Here is a 13,231-nt window from a genome sequence, read left to right on the forward strand (position 1 = left end):
CTGATCATTGTTAAGCTCTTACGACTATGTGATATATTAATAAGCTTACTTAAACGTACTTAAATTTATATGCTTATCCTACTAGAATATTATATTTGAATTTTTGATTTTTGTTCATCAGTTATAAACAACAACAAAAGAATATCTTTATTTATATTCAGTACTTTCCTTAACTATTACTATTAATATATGTTTTTTATGTGACCAAGTCATATGGACAAGGACATTGCTTTTTTAAAGAACAATTGGAGAGTTCCACTGTGCGACCGAGCTTTTGCACACATACTCGCACACATACTAGTGCAGCGAGTATGTAAGTGTGTGCGTGTAAGTGCTCTCTTACAGAGAGAAAATAAAGAAATCGTATCGTTATCGTTATCGTAAAATCAAAATAAATATAGATATATATGCATATCTGTTTTTTGATAACGATAGCCACATAAAGTTATTGCTCTTTAACCAAAATCTATGTATTAAGCTTTTTTTACCATTATCATAGATATAGATATTATATAGATATAGAATAGACAATTTTCATATATTCGTATTTCAGTTCGTAAAAACACGATTTCCATCTCGTTTCTTATCATTTCTTATAACTTTAAAGAACTCGACGCGAATTTGTCACATCATCAATGGAAATGTATTTTTCTTTCTAAATGAAAATATTACTGAGAAGGGTAGGATAACATGCTTGGTGGCTTTTCCAGAATCGACACAAATCAAGTTTCGTCGTACAGCTATATTTCTAAACACAGGTTTGAGAATAAGGCTAATGCTATTATTATATTTGACATAAAGTCGACTTCGCACTTATCACACCTAATCATAATGCACACGTTGCGGTTACGTTTCCACCTTCCACCATCTGGACTTCTCCGTATCCGCCCCCTGAATCCTTTTTGGGCAGGTGTTCGTGTGACCCGATGCGGATCCGCAGGCCAAGAGGCGTAAATTTGTTACAATTGGAATTGAATTATCTATGGTAACTTATGTAGTTACCGCTTTATTTAATACTTAGTGCAATATATAATTGTTTTATACCGTAAGCTTGTTGCGCGGCGGAGTTGAAGTCGTAGTGTGTCCAGTCTGACGATATCAGAAGATATCGTCCTCCAGAAAAGGTCTTGGCGTTAGTACCTGTTTTCGCCGTGATGCCAGACCGGGCTTCAGTCTGGGCGCCACATCTACTCCCCCTCCAGTGACTTCGCCAGGTGGTGAAGGTAACGGTATAAATTCTGGAGCTGCAGGTGCAGGGCTCGGTGGTGTAGGTGGCTGCGAAATCTGTTGGTCAGGCGGTGGATCCTCGTGGTGGTCTTCGCAAGCGTCAGCTTCAGCTAAGAAGGCAGGCTTGAGGAGATCGACTGATATGGCCTTCTCTTGTCCATTAATGCTGATGATGTAGAACTTGTCATCAACGCGGCGTATTACCCGATGAGGTCCCGTGTAAGGCGGCTCGAGTGGTTTCTTAACAGATGCCACTCGCTTGAAGACGTGCGTACAAGTTCTCAGGTCCTTACAAATGAAAACAGGTGGTTTAGCGTGATGCGCTGCAGGAGTAGGTCGGGCTGCCCTGATATGTTGACGTAGTTGCTCGGTTAGTCGGTGATCCTTGCTGAAGGCGGTTGGAGTGTGCGATTCAAAAAATTCGTTGGGGATACGAATAGTGGTGCCAAAAAGCATTTCGGCTGGCGATGACTGGAGGTCCGCCTTAAACGCCGAGCGCAGCCCCAACAAAACTGTAGGCAGGAGATCCGGCCATGCTATGTGAGACTTACACATCAGGGCGGCCTTGAGGGTTCGGTGCCATCTCTCCACGATGCCATTTGACTGAGGGTGATATGCGGTTGTACGAATCCTTTCGGCTCCAATTAGTTTAGCCAGCTCAGCAAACAATGAGGATTCAAATTGAGTTCCCTGGTCCGTTGTTATAGTGAGTGGGCAGCCAAACATGCAGATCCACTGTGTATACAGAGCTGTCGCGACAGTCTCCGCGGTGATATTGGATAGTGGAATAGCTGCAGGCCATCTGCTGAAGCGGTCGATGATGGTAAGACAGTAGCGTAAGTTACGGATTGTGGGAAGTTCAATCAGATCGACGTGAATGTGCTCGAATCGATTGTCAGGAACATCGATCTTCTCCACCGGGCTGCGTGTGTGGCGATGGATTTTGGCCCGCTGGCAAGGAACGCATTGTCGAGACCAGAGGGTGGCATCACGGTTAATTGCTGGCCAGACAAACCGCTGTTTAAGTAATTTTGCAGTTGTACGGCCGCTGGGATGCGCCAATCCATGTACTGCATCAAAAGCTTGGCGTCTCAGACTTTTGGGTAAATATGGCCGCTCGCGTCCACCCGAGATGTCACACCAGATGTCTAGGTTGTCGATGTTCCTAACTTGTAGAACCAGGGACGTGGTTTGAGAGAGCTCAGCCATTTCATCGTCGGTTTGTTGGGCCTCGAATATCGCTTGAGCACTGAAGCTAGACGGCATGCTTATGGTGTTGATGCGTGAGAGGGCATCTGCCACTGCGTTGTTTTCCCCGGGATTGTACACTATCTCCGTTGAGAATTGGGAGATAAAATCCAATTGGCGGAGTTGGCGAGGCGATGCTTTGCTTGCTTTCTGCCTGAAAGCGTATTGTAATGGTTTATGGTCGGTTTGGATGATGAATGGACGACCCTCTAGAATGTGCTTGAAATGGATGATACCAGCGAAAATAGCCAGGAGCTCGCGATCATACGTGCTGTAGCCTTGCTCTGCCGGAGATAGTTTCCGCGAGAAAAACCCGATGGGACGCCAAACGTTGCCGACTAGTTGTTCGAGAGCAGCACCGATCGCTGTATCGGAGGCGTCCGTTTTAAGGGCGAGGTGAGCCGATGGGGAAAGGAACGAAGAGCACGTGGCACGTAAAATTCCTTGCTTGCAGGCCTGGAATGCACTCTCCGCAGGGCCGGTCCAGGCTATTTCGCGCTTGTCATTTTTGGTTGCGCCTTTTAGGTAGTCTGTGAGCGGGATTTGAGCCTGAGCTGCGTTTGGGATGAGGTGTCGGTAATAGTTGACCATTCCCAAAAACCGGCGCAATTCCATGATAGTTTGAGGCTTGGGAAAATTGTTGATTGCTTGCGTGCGCTCAACAGGGGGCTTGAATCCGCTCGCGTTGACTTGGAACCCTAAGAAAATAACCTCACTTTTACCAAATTGGCACTTTTTAGGGTTAATTTGGAGGTGGTTCCTCTGCAAAATCTCAAAGATTGTCTGGAGGTGCTTCAAATGCTCCTCATGTGTTGTGGAGAACACGATGATGTCGTCCATATAGCATCCTACGAATGGAATGCCACGAAGCAGGTTGTCCATGTGGCGCTGGAAGGTTTGCGCTGCATTGCGGAGTCCGGGTGGCATGCCGACAAACTCGAAAAGGCCGAACGGTGTAGTGACGGCTGTTTTCGGAATATCATCTGGAGCGACTGGGATCTGGTGGTAGGCACGCACCAAATCGATTGTGGAGAAAACCGAGCATCCATGCAGACGTTGAAGAATGTCTTCCCCATGGGGAATCGGATAGCGATCTGGAATAGTGGACGCATTAAGTTTGCGATAATCCCCAGTAGTACGCCATTCGTTGCTCCCCTTGGGGACCAAATGAATAGGACTGGCCCATTGACTGCTGGAGGGACGAATCACTCCTTGCTGGAGTAAGAGATCGAAATCTCGGCGTGCCGCTTTTAATTTTTCGCCTGTAAGCCGTCTTGGCTTGTCGAAAACAGGTGGGCCAGTTGTTTGAATGCAATGCGCAACCTCGTTATGAATGCGGGTTGCTAAAGGCACATTAGGACGTGTGATCTGCACAAAGCGACTAAGAAGATTGGAGTACAGGCGATCTATTCCACTGGAACTTTGCACGTTGATTGTAGAAACGTTGTAGAGTTTTGCTTCTGCAACTTCTCCTTTGGTCGAAACAGCTTTTGAGGGATCCATAAGGCGTTTACCCTTGAGGTCGAGGATGAGGCCGTGGTGCGTGAGGAAATCTGCTCCGATGATTGCTGATTGGACGTTCGCAACGACGAACGACCAGGTGAAGTTACGCCGTAGGTTGAGACCAAAAGTTAGATTTAGCGTGCCGTAGGTATCAATTATAGACGTGTTGGCCGCATAGAGTTTGAAGTCGTCTTTGCGACGATGCAATCCCTTGATTATCGAAACAGGTATAAGTGAGATGACTGATCCGGAGTCGATAAGGAATTTTATGTGGGTATTACGATCGATTATGTGAAGTCGGTACTCCTTTGAGAGGCGAGTGCTTGGAGGTCTGCTGTCACCAGTCGCCTGAACAGATGACAGCTTCTTTAGTTTCCCTGCTGTGGCACCCAGGCACAGGGCGAGGAGCATTTTCGTACATTAGGTCCGAATTTGGCATGATAAAAGCATACACGTGGTGCTCGGAGTTGCTGCTGGTTGCGATCGGCTGAGCGAGAATGGCTGGGAGGCTGCATGTTCTGCAGAAGAGTTAAAGAAGCCTTGATGGCAGCGATGTCGCGTTTCAAGTCGTCAACGACACTTGTGCCAGCAGCCGGCGCGTATTCGCGGGTGTTACCTCTGAATTGTGCCGAGGAGGACCCAGCAGCCATGACAAAAGAATCGGATTCCTCCTCCATGAGATCGTCAGCGAGTGCAGTTTGCTCTTCCAAAGTTGCTGAGCGTAGGAGCTTCAAGCCCCGTTGTACGTGCTGCGGTAGCTGAGAGAGCCAGCGGACTCGCAAGACGTCTGCAGACGCGCGACCATCAGCAAGTGTTGTCATTTGCCGAAGGAGCTGCGAGGGCTTCTTGTCCCCAAGGTCAAGCTCCAGTAAAGCGCGCTGCAACTGTCTGTCCGGCGACTCCGTAAATCGCTTGATAATAATCTCCTTCAGGTGCTCGTATTTGTTTACTTCCGAGGGTTGCGCCAGAACATCAGATACTTCAGTCATTATATCAGCATCCAAAGCACTGATTAAATGGTAGTAGCGCGTGTTATCTGAAGAAATGCGGCTGCATTGAAATTGCGCTTCGATCTGCACAAACCATAACCGCACATTTTGCTTCCAAAATGGCGGTAGCTTGATGGCGGCAACCGACTCGACGACAGGAATAACGGTGCCTGCGCTGTTGCCGCGTTGAATTTCACCAGAGTCAGGCGAAGTTGGCGGTGCAGGCAAACAATCTCCGGTGTTCTGCATTTTGCTTATTGCGGGGTCACCAATATGGTAACTTATGTAGTTACCGCTTTATTTAATACTTAGTGCAATATATAATTGTTTTATACCGTAAGCTTGTTGCGCGGCGGAGTTGAAGTCGTAGTGTGTCCAGTCTGACGATATCAGAAGATATCGTCCTCCAGAAAAGGTCTTGGCGTTAGTACCTGTTTTCGCCGTGATGCCAGACCGGGCTTCAGTCTGGGCGCCACATATCCATGTTTTACCGTTAGGCTTGATTTAAAAAAAATCTATTTGAAACATCGACAGCTATGCTATGTATCTATCGATAAGCAACGTAACGCTCGATTTTTACTTATTTTAGCGCTAATAAGATTCGGAAAAAGCTCCGAGAGCGCGGAGGTCGGAAAAGCGACCGATTTTCCTACGGAATCAGAAACAGTGAAAATCCGGAGCGCCGAGCAGCACAACGACGACGCACAGCGGCGGGACAAGGAAAAACTAGTCGAGGCGCGCACTCGTATCCGAAAATCCAAAAAAAATATAGGGGAGCAAGAGACAGTGGAGCGAGCGGGGAAAGCGGGGGAAACGCACTCGAAAGATACACTTTTCCGACGAAATGTCTTCGCGGCGTGTGTGTAAGAAACATTTTGATTAGGCAATTAATTGAGCAAAGTGCAAGTGCAGTGGGTGGAAATGTTTTAGACTCCGTTCGGTGGGGTGCGGCGGGTTTTCCGGGGGGCGCATGTGAAAAGCGCGTAAAGAAAAGTAAGTGGCGCAAATTTGTGTATTAAAATAAATCAAATAACCAACTAAACGATGCATACACACCGAATCCGCATCGACTGGCCGCCAGTGCAAATCGCATCTGCGAACGAGGATGCCAGCGAATCTGTGACAAATTAATTGATATTGAACCACTTCGCAGTCCGCTGCGACAAAATGTCGAACTAGCCGATTCAAAAAACATATAGATTCTGTGTATATAGGGGAATTTATTTTTAGCGATTTTTTAAGCCCCCTCCCGCCCCGCATCGGAATTCAAATCGGTCGCGAAAGACCAATGCTGTGTGTATGGTGAATCGAACGATCGCAAACATAATCCGTATCGAATAAATTAGTTTCCAAACCAAGAGCATCCACTACCCATAACCCATCATCCATCCCATCCGTCGATGGCATCGAAAACGGGGGGCTCGCGCGTCAACAATTTTCAAGCGTGTACACAAAAATCCAGCCAAGCGCATTGCCCGCAATAAATCCGAGACGAGACCCAGACCCAGACCCAGCGAACCCACCATTCAGACCATCCACCGCCCAGCACCACCCACTTGGGCCAGTTCACTCGACCACTTGATTAACGCCAATGCCAATTCAACGCAGAAATTCTCTACAAAAGTTCTCGCAGAGAGCATGCGTTCGCCTCGCGAAAGCTTTTCTCTCTGCTCTCTGCTCTCAGCCCCTGCCCCTTTCTTTCCACCCCCGACTAGCCCCATCTCGCTCGCACAGGATGTGCTCCGTGTCCCCAGGCACTTTGTTTTTGTCATTGACCTGTTGTGGAAATCTAAACGTGTATATACGACACTTATCAACTAAACTATTTAAGCCCAAGTGCGGAAAATTATAAAGATTAAGTGATCTGTGGAACCACATAGGAAACATCCTTGCAAGAGAACATCCTTCAAATGAAAACGAATATCCGTTAGTGCTTGTGTGTTTTTAAGAGAGCGAGAAATCCTGCAACAGCTGGGTGTTTTCTTAATTAATATTGTGCAAATATTGTACCCGTTAGCAAGTTAATATCCCATATTTAGTTATCATTATCGTGAATACACACACATACTACAAACGGTTAAACAAATAAAGTTTATGCCACACAAGGATGAAAGGATGAATCCTCGAGTGCTTTCTAATCGATATGGGTGTGAGATACCGTGAGCAGCTTTAAAGTTCCCAGATCCTTGGAAAGAACCACTTTTAGCTGGATAAATAAAACGGGGTTCAGTACCAAGAAAATCAAAAAATAGTTAATTCCATTTAAATGTCTATGGTTAGATTTGATAACTAAACGGATTTTCATCTACTATCCATTCCAGGACATCAATAGTCAATTGTAATTTAAAGAGTAGGGACTTGAACGACCGCCATGGGCAACGTGTGCAGTTCCGGCCAGAAGAAAAAGAAGGACAAGGACAGTGCCTCCGAAAAGTCAGATGAGTAGGTCCTTCCGTTCGTGCATCGATCCTGTGGATTGTACTAATGTTGTGGTTGCAGCTCGCCTCCCTACCAGGAGGCGGATCAGAAGGACACCCTGATCTCCGCCGACTCGAGTGCTGGTGATGGAAAGCGGGCACCTTTGGCCGCTGTGGAGGCACTTCCGGAGGTGACACCGCTGCCGGAGTCCAACGGCAACCAGGCGCAGGTCCAGAAGCAGCCGTCAACGGGACCGGGGGGCAAGCCAGGTGGATCAGAGAAGGGTAAGTGAGATTTAAAACCATCCATATGATCCATATCCACTGCTATTACTATACGAGTAATTGGGTTCCCTCAAGCTCCGACCAAAAATAAGAGCGCATCCCGACTCAAAAGTAGATTAATGGAATTCAACTACGAACTAAACGACCTTCATCCACCAACAGATTCAAACAGCACCACTCCGCAGGGGGCGCAGGCGCCCAGTGACGTGGCCAATGCCAATCCCGGTGCCGGAAACCTGAGCGTGCTGCAGGGCAAGCCACCACCCGGCCGCAAGATTGAGCGGGACAAGAAGATCGTGGTCTACATCCTGGCGGACAACAGCACCGAGTACAAGAAGCACAAGCGGGTCGTGCACAGCCTGTACAAGCATTTCAAGAGCAAGTGCCAAAGCCGTGGCTTTGACTTCATCATCGCCGATGTCCACGACAGTGAGCCGGAGACGGAGCCGGGCAATGGCAATGCCCGCAAGGATTTCTCCCGGCTGCAGGAGGCGAAGCGCTGGACCCAAACGCCACTGGAGGCACAGGGCGGTCACGAGGAAGCGGCCAACTGCCTGTGCGAGATCACGCGCCACTCGGCCGGAGCGTACATGATCCCCGTTCTGTTCTTGGGCGCCACCCTGGGCACTCCGATGCTGCCGTTGACCATCGAGAGCCAGGACTTCACCTCGGTGCTGGGCACCGCTAGCGAGGAAGAGCGTCTGCTCCTGGAAAAATGGTACACCATTGACAACTCGTACCAGCCGATGTGCCACCGACTCCATGCCCAACAGGTGGATCCCTACTCCAGTCAGGTGAACGGAGAGCTCAACGAGCTGCTGGCCGTCCTCTTGCGTCTCTTCTCCGACGACGTCAAGGACTCGTATCTGACCACCGTGGTGGAGCAGGAGATCAATAACACGGTGCTGATGAGCCAGGAGCTGGCCAAGCGCTGTATCTGGATCCAGACCGGCAGCCAGGTGACACGGCCATCGGAGAATGCCAGCCCCTTGGAACTGGAGGTGCAGCGGAGGCTCAGTCATGTATACTCTGGTCTTAAGAGCCAGTTGAGCGAGAAAAACCTTATCCGTCTGCTGCCCACGATGAGCATCCTGGACGAGGAGTTGTCGGCGGTGATCGAGAGTCTGCTGGACAAGACGCTGGCCGGCATCTTCGAGGAGCACCAGCAGAAGAACAGCATCCCCTACAATACGCTGGGCGTGGACCGGGTGCTGCTCGAGGAGCTTCGTCTGGTGGGCCACTACTCCAAACTCCTGGCACAGAACTCGGCCAACTTCGACATCATGAACGACGTGAAGCGCTACATCCGCGACAGCACCGCCCAACCGCTGGTCGTGTCCGGGGCACGGGGAAGTGGCAAGAGTGTCCTGGTCTCCAAGATCATGGAGAATGTCCACCGCTGGAAGCCGGAGGCACAGCTCATACTGAGGTGGGTTATGACATATTATAAGCTTTCAAAAGTGAGTACTCATTAACCCTTTGTTTTTCCTTCAGATACGCCAATCTCAGTGCCCGCTCATCGGATCTCACCTCATTGCTGGGCTCAATGGCCAACCAGATGTCAGTCCTGGAGACGGGACATCAGTGCCAAGTGCCACACGTAAGGATGTTATATTTAAAAATAGAGCGCTGATATTAATGCAGTCCTTCCTAATAGACACTAGAGGGTTATTCTCGAGTGATTCGAGAGATCCTTGACCGGCAGCAGCGCTTCTTCGTGCTGATCATCGACGGCGTGGACGAACTGCAGCGGGATGAGCTGCTCGACTGGCTCCCCCAGCAGCTGGGCAGCGCCAAAATGATCCTCACCGTCAGCGAGCTGGCGGATGAGGGGGAGGACGTGGACGGGACGGAGGCTGGGGACTCCTTTGATATGCTAGCCGCGCTGGCGCAGTTGGGCATACCACAGCGGTGCTTCCTGCGACTGCGACAATTCACGGAACGCCAGTGGCACGACATCCTTAGCTCGGGCGGCGGTGACTTCTACGCGGCCAATGGGGCACTGAAGTTGCCCGACGACTGGAAGACGCTGCACGGGAAGACGCCCTACCACGCCAAGTCCTTGTGGTGGCTGGCCTGGCTGGGGCATGTGGCTCAGCCGATCAGCGAGATCGGCGACATCTCCAGCCGGATACTTCAGGTCCTGGAGTCCAAGTTCGCCACCGATCAGGTGGAACTGCTGCTGCTGATCGTCCGCCTGTCGCCGTGGGGCATCCGGGAGAGCGACTGCCTGGGCGTGTTCCAGAAGATGACCCAGCTGGAGGCGCAGGTCGCCTTCAAAGTCTGGTCCAAGTTCTGCTGGCTGATGGGACCAATGCTGTTAGGTCTTAAGAATATTAGGATAGCGGACAAGAGCTTTGGACGAGCGGTCCTGGCGAGGTACGCGCAGAAGCAGTGGCTGGTACATGAAGCGCTGCGGGACTACTTCGACCGGCAGGACAGCGAGTTCAAGGGTAGCCAGGGTGCCAACACGTGAGTGTTCTCTTTTTCCCCTCCCGCAATTGCAATCATTTCAAATCCATTCCTTGACAGCTACAATTACCAAAAGTACTTAAAACTGCCTTATCATCATTTCTGTGCCGTGATCGAGGACAATCCGGCGCCTCACAAGATCGACATACTCTTCAACTGCTTTTACTTTACGGACCTCCAGTGGATCGCCAATAAGGTGCACGCCACGGGACCGGAGCACCTGCTGAACGACATCCTGCAGGCGGAGTGGCTGGCAAAGTCCGGCGGCGAGAACTGCCCCACCGCTTACGTGCACATCAGTTTCCTGAAGCAATTCCTCGAGCAGTATCTCCACGAGCTGAGCTACGATGGCCAGCAGTTCTACACGCTGATGAAGTACTATCTAAAGACGCGCTTCAGGGAGGCACCCGAGCTCAAGGACGACGAGAAGATACGCTCGTGGTGGGAGTACACCAATGAGCTCGAGTTTGCCTTCCTCGAGATTCTAAACGCGGACTTGGACGCGGAGAACGGCAATCAGTCGGAGCAGGAGAAGGCGTCGGAGGACGCAGTCCCATCCTCGGTGCCCGTTAAGGGCTACGATGTCCTGATGAATCTGCCACAGCCCGGATGCTATGTGGCTTCGATGTGCACGGACCGAGCTGAGATCTGCATATGGGACGTGAAGAATTGCTGCCGAATCCGGGAGCTACAGGGCATCCAGCAGCCGACGGCGATGTGTCCCGTGGGAAACTATGAGGCAGCAGTCCTGTGTCGCCGCGAGATTCGCGTCATCAATCTGGACGAGGGAAAGTTCAAGGTGAGTGTTCCAAATATCTTATCCCAGATCTTGTATAAACTTGGTATTCCTTGTGCCATTCCAGGTCACTCTCAAAGGCGTAATGAACCAGAAAATGCCGTATTTCGGTCTGCACGATCAGAATCACTTGGTCTGCCTGTCGCGCAACCGGATGTATGTGAATCTGATGAATCTGGAGTCGGGCGATTGTGTGACCACCTTCAAGGCGGGTGAAGATCGCTTCCTCAATTCTCTGTTGGTCTCTGGAGATGGAAGGTAACAGGTTGACCGGTTTTGTACTAAAGTAGTAGTTGCTAATTTCTGGCTTGCTCTCTAGGATCTTGGTTTGCGGCGATGAGACCCAGAAGCCTTTCCCACTGCTAGTTTGGCACCTTTCGCAGCGAAAGCTGCTCTATGACCTCCGAATCCCGCACCACGACTTCATCACCTCCCTCTCCGCGATCACCCACGAGGGCTCCTATGTTTGTGTGGTGGCCAAAGAGCTGAACGAGCCGACGACGCCCAACTTCATTGTGGTATACGACCTACAGAGCGGCACTCTGTTCAAGAAGTGGAAGCCCGCCTGCAACACAGTTTCCCTGGCCATCTCCCAGGTGAACGCTTGCGTCATCGCCGGCCTAGAAGATGCCAAAATCCTAATCTGGGACCTGGTCACGGGCAACTGCAAGAGCACCTTGATCGGCCACAATGCACCGGTAACGTTCTTGAAGCTGGATCCATTGGGAAAGGTGCTGCTCTCCTACGATAAGGAGGGACGTGATTCGGCCGTCCGCATGTGGGAGTTGAATTCGGGTATGTACCACAGTCTTCGCCCTCCTGAACTGTATAGTCATGCTTCTGGTCTTGCAGCCAAATCCCTGGCCGTGTTTAAGCCACCGGCGCAAGTGAGCACTTGTGAGATTCTGCCAAACGGAGCCTTCGTGGTGCTGGCTCTCAAGGATCGCAACTCCTTGCTGACCCTGGCTTTGAAGAACTACGGCGGAGGATCGGGCGCCCTCGACGATGACTGTGGCACTCTTTACGGCAATCCAGACAACCAGCACAAAGTTTTCGACTTGAGTAATTAAATCAATTAACGCTAGTTATCATTATTCAAATTATAAATGAAGCATAACAGGGTGCGAGCCGGAGGAAGGCAGAACTCTGAATTATTATAAATATGGCAAACAAATTTCTCATGCATAATTCATTAGATGTATGTAAAATTCTTTGAGCAAATCTTACCAAATGTACAAAGCAAAGGAAATCCAAAGAACATTAAAAATTTAAAAATCTACTCAGCTAATGGTGGTTTTCTCTTTATGTGGTCGCAAACAGATACAAAAGGTTCTTGGCAAACTGAATAATCTCGGTCCCGCCGAGCTTGGAGGTGCCATAAATGCGGTCCACGAAGGTGATGGGCACCTCGGCGATGGTGTAGCCGTGCTGTCTAGCGCGAACGAGCATCTCCATTTGGAACACGTACCCCTTGGACACGCAGCTGGCAATGCATTTCTCCAGTACATCCTTCTTATAAAGCCTGAAGGAGCCGGTCAAATCACTGGCGTTCGGTCGTAGAAGAACCTGGGACAAAAAGTTGGCGCCGCGCGAGATTAGCTTGCGCTTGAAGTCCCAGCCAAAGACACCTCCATTTCCGGCATACCGAGTGCCGGATACAATGTCATAGTTGCCTTCCTGTTGCAGCTTGATGAACTCGGGAATAAATTTGGGCTGAAGCGGGAAAAAAATTAGATACGTTTGTTTATCCCATCTATCAACTCAACCCTGTTATCTAGACTCACATGATGACTCAAGTCCGCATCGATGATAACTATAAAGTCGCCGGTTGCATGCTTGATGCCATGTATGTAGGCCGTTCCGAGTCCCAATTTGGAGCCACGTGGTCTCAGCACAATCCTGTCCTCCCCGTAAATCTTCTGCAAGTCCTTGGCCACGTCCAGTGTTCCATCCGGACTACCATCATCAATCACAATCACCTCGTATTCCAAGCCGCTGCAAAGGGGGAGCTTTAAATGCCTGAATTTGCACCTTAGAGCAGCCGCTACTCACCTTGCTTTCATGTATTTCACAATTAGCCATATTATAATGGGTAAATTATCCTTTTCATTGTAGGTGGGCAGCAAAATGCTGTATTTATGGCCATTTGTTGGCATTGTAATTGTTCTCAAGAACCTACACGGTTCCAATTAAAATTACAGGAGTGTTGGTCAATTCAAAAATACAAAACAGCTGTGCTCAAATCGATAACAAAGTCGATAGTAATTAGATAGTTGCTAAAAGTTATCAAATTC

General features: G+C 49.6%; 2 protein-coding genes across 2 annotated transcripts; one reads left to right on the forward strand and one right to left on the reverse strand.

Annotated features, from left to right (window-relative positions):
* The first annotated feature begins 5,619 nt into the window (after nt 1-5,619).
* Nucleotides 5,620-12,216, forward strand: LOC6732830. The gene is made up of 10 exons (XM_016180396.3): nt 5,620-5,960; nt 7,289-7,409; nt 7,467-7,669; nt 7,832-9,098; nt 9,164-9,269; nt 9,327-10,141; nt 10,202-10,940; nt 11,005-11,195; nt 11,257-11,732; nt 11,790-12,216. The coding sequence occupies exons 2-10, from the start codon at nt 7,339-7,341 to the stop codon at nt 12,005-12,007; spliced, it is 4,086 nt and encodes a 1,361-aa protein (XP_016025555.1). The 5' UTR covers nt 5,620-5,960; nt 7,289-7,338; the 3' UTR covers nt 12,008-12,216.
* A 6-nt stretch (nt 12,217-12,222) lies between these two features.
* Nucleotides 12,223-13,168, reverse strand: LOC6732831 (dolichol-phosphate mannosyltransferase subunit 1). The gene is made up of 3 exons (XM_002079908.4): nt 12,990-13,168; nt 12,722-12,932; nt 12,223-12,650 (listed from the first exon to the last, which is right to left on the reverse strand). Exons 1-3 carry the CDS (start codon nt 13,091-13,093, stop codon nt 12,240-12,242), a joined length of 726 nt encoding a protein of 241 aa, XP_002079944.1. The 5' UTR covers nt 13,094-13,168; the 3' UTR covers nt 12,223-12,239.
* Between the last annotated feature and the right edge of the window lie 63 nt (nt 13,169-13,231).

The sequence above is a fragment of the Drosophila simulans genome, chromosome 2L (assembly GCF_016746395.2).
Source record: "Drosophila simulans strain w501 chromosome 2L, Prin_Dsim_3.1, whole genome shotgun sequence".
In the NCBI taxonomy this organism is placed as follows: domain Eukaryota; kingdom Metazoa; phylum Arthropoda; class Insecta; order Diptera; family Drosophilidae; genus Drosophila; species Drosophila simulans.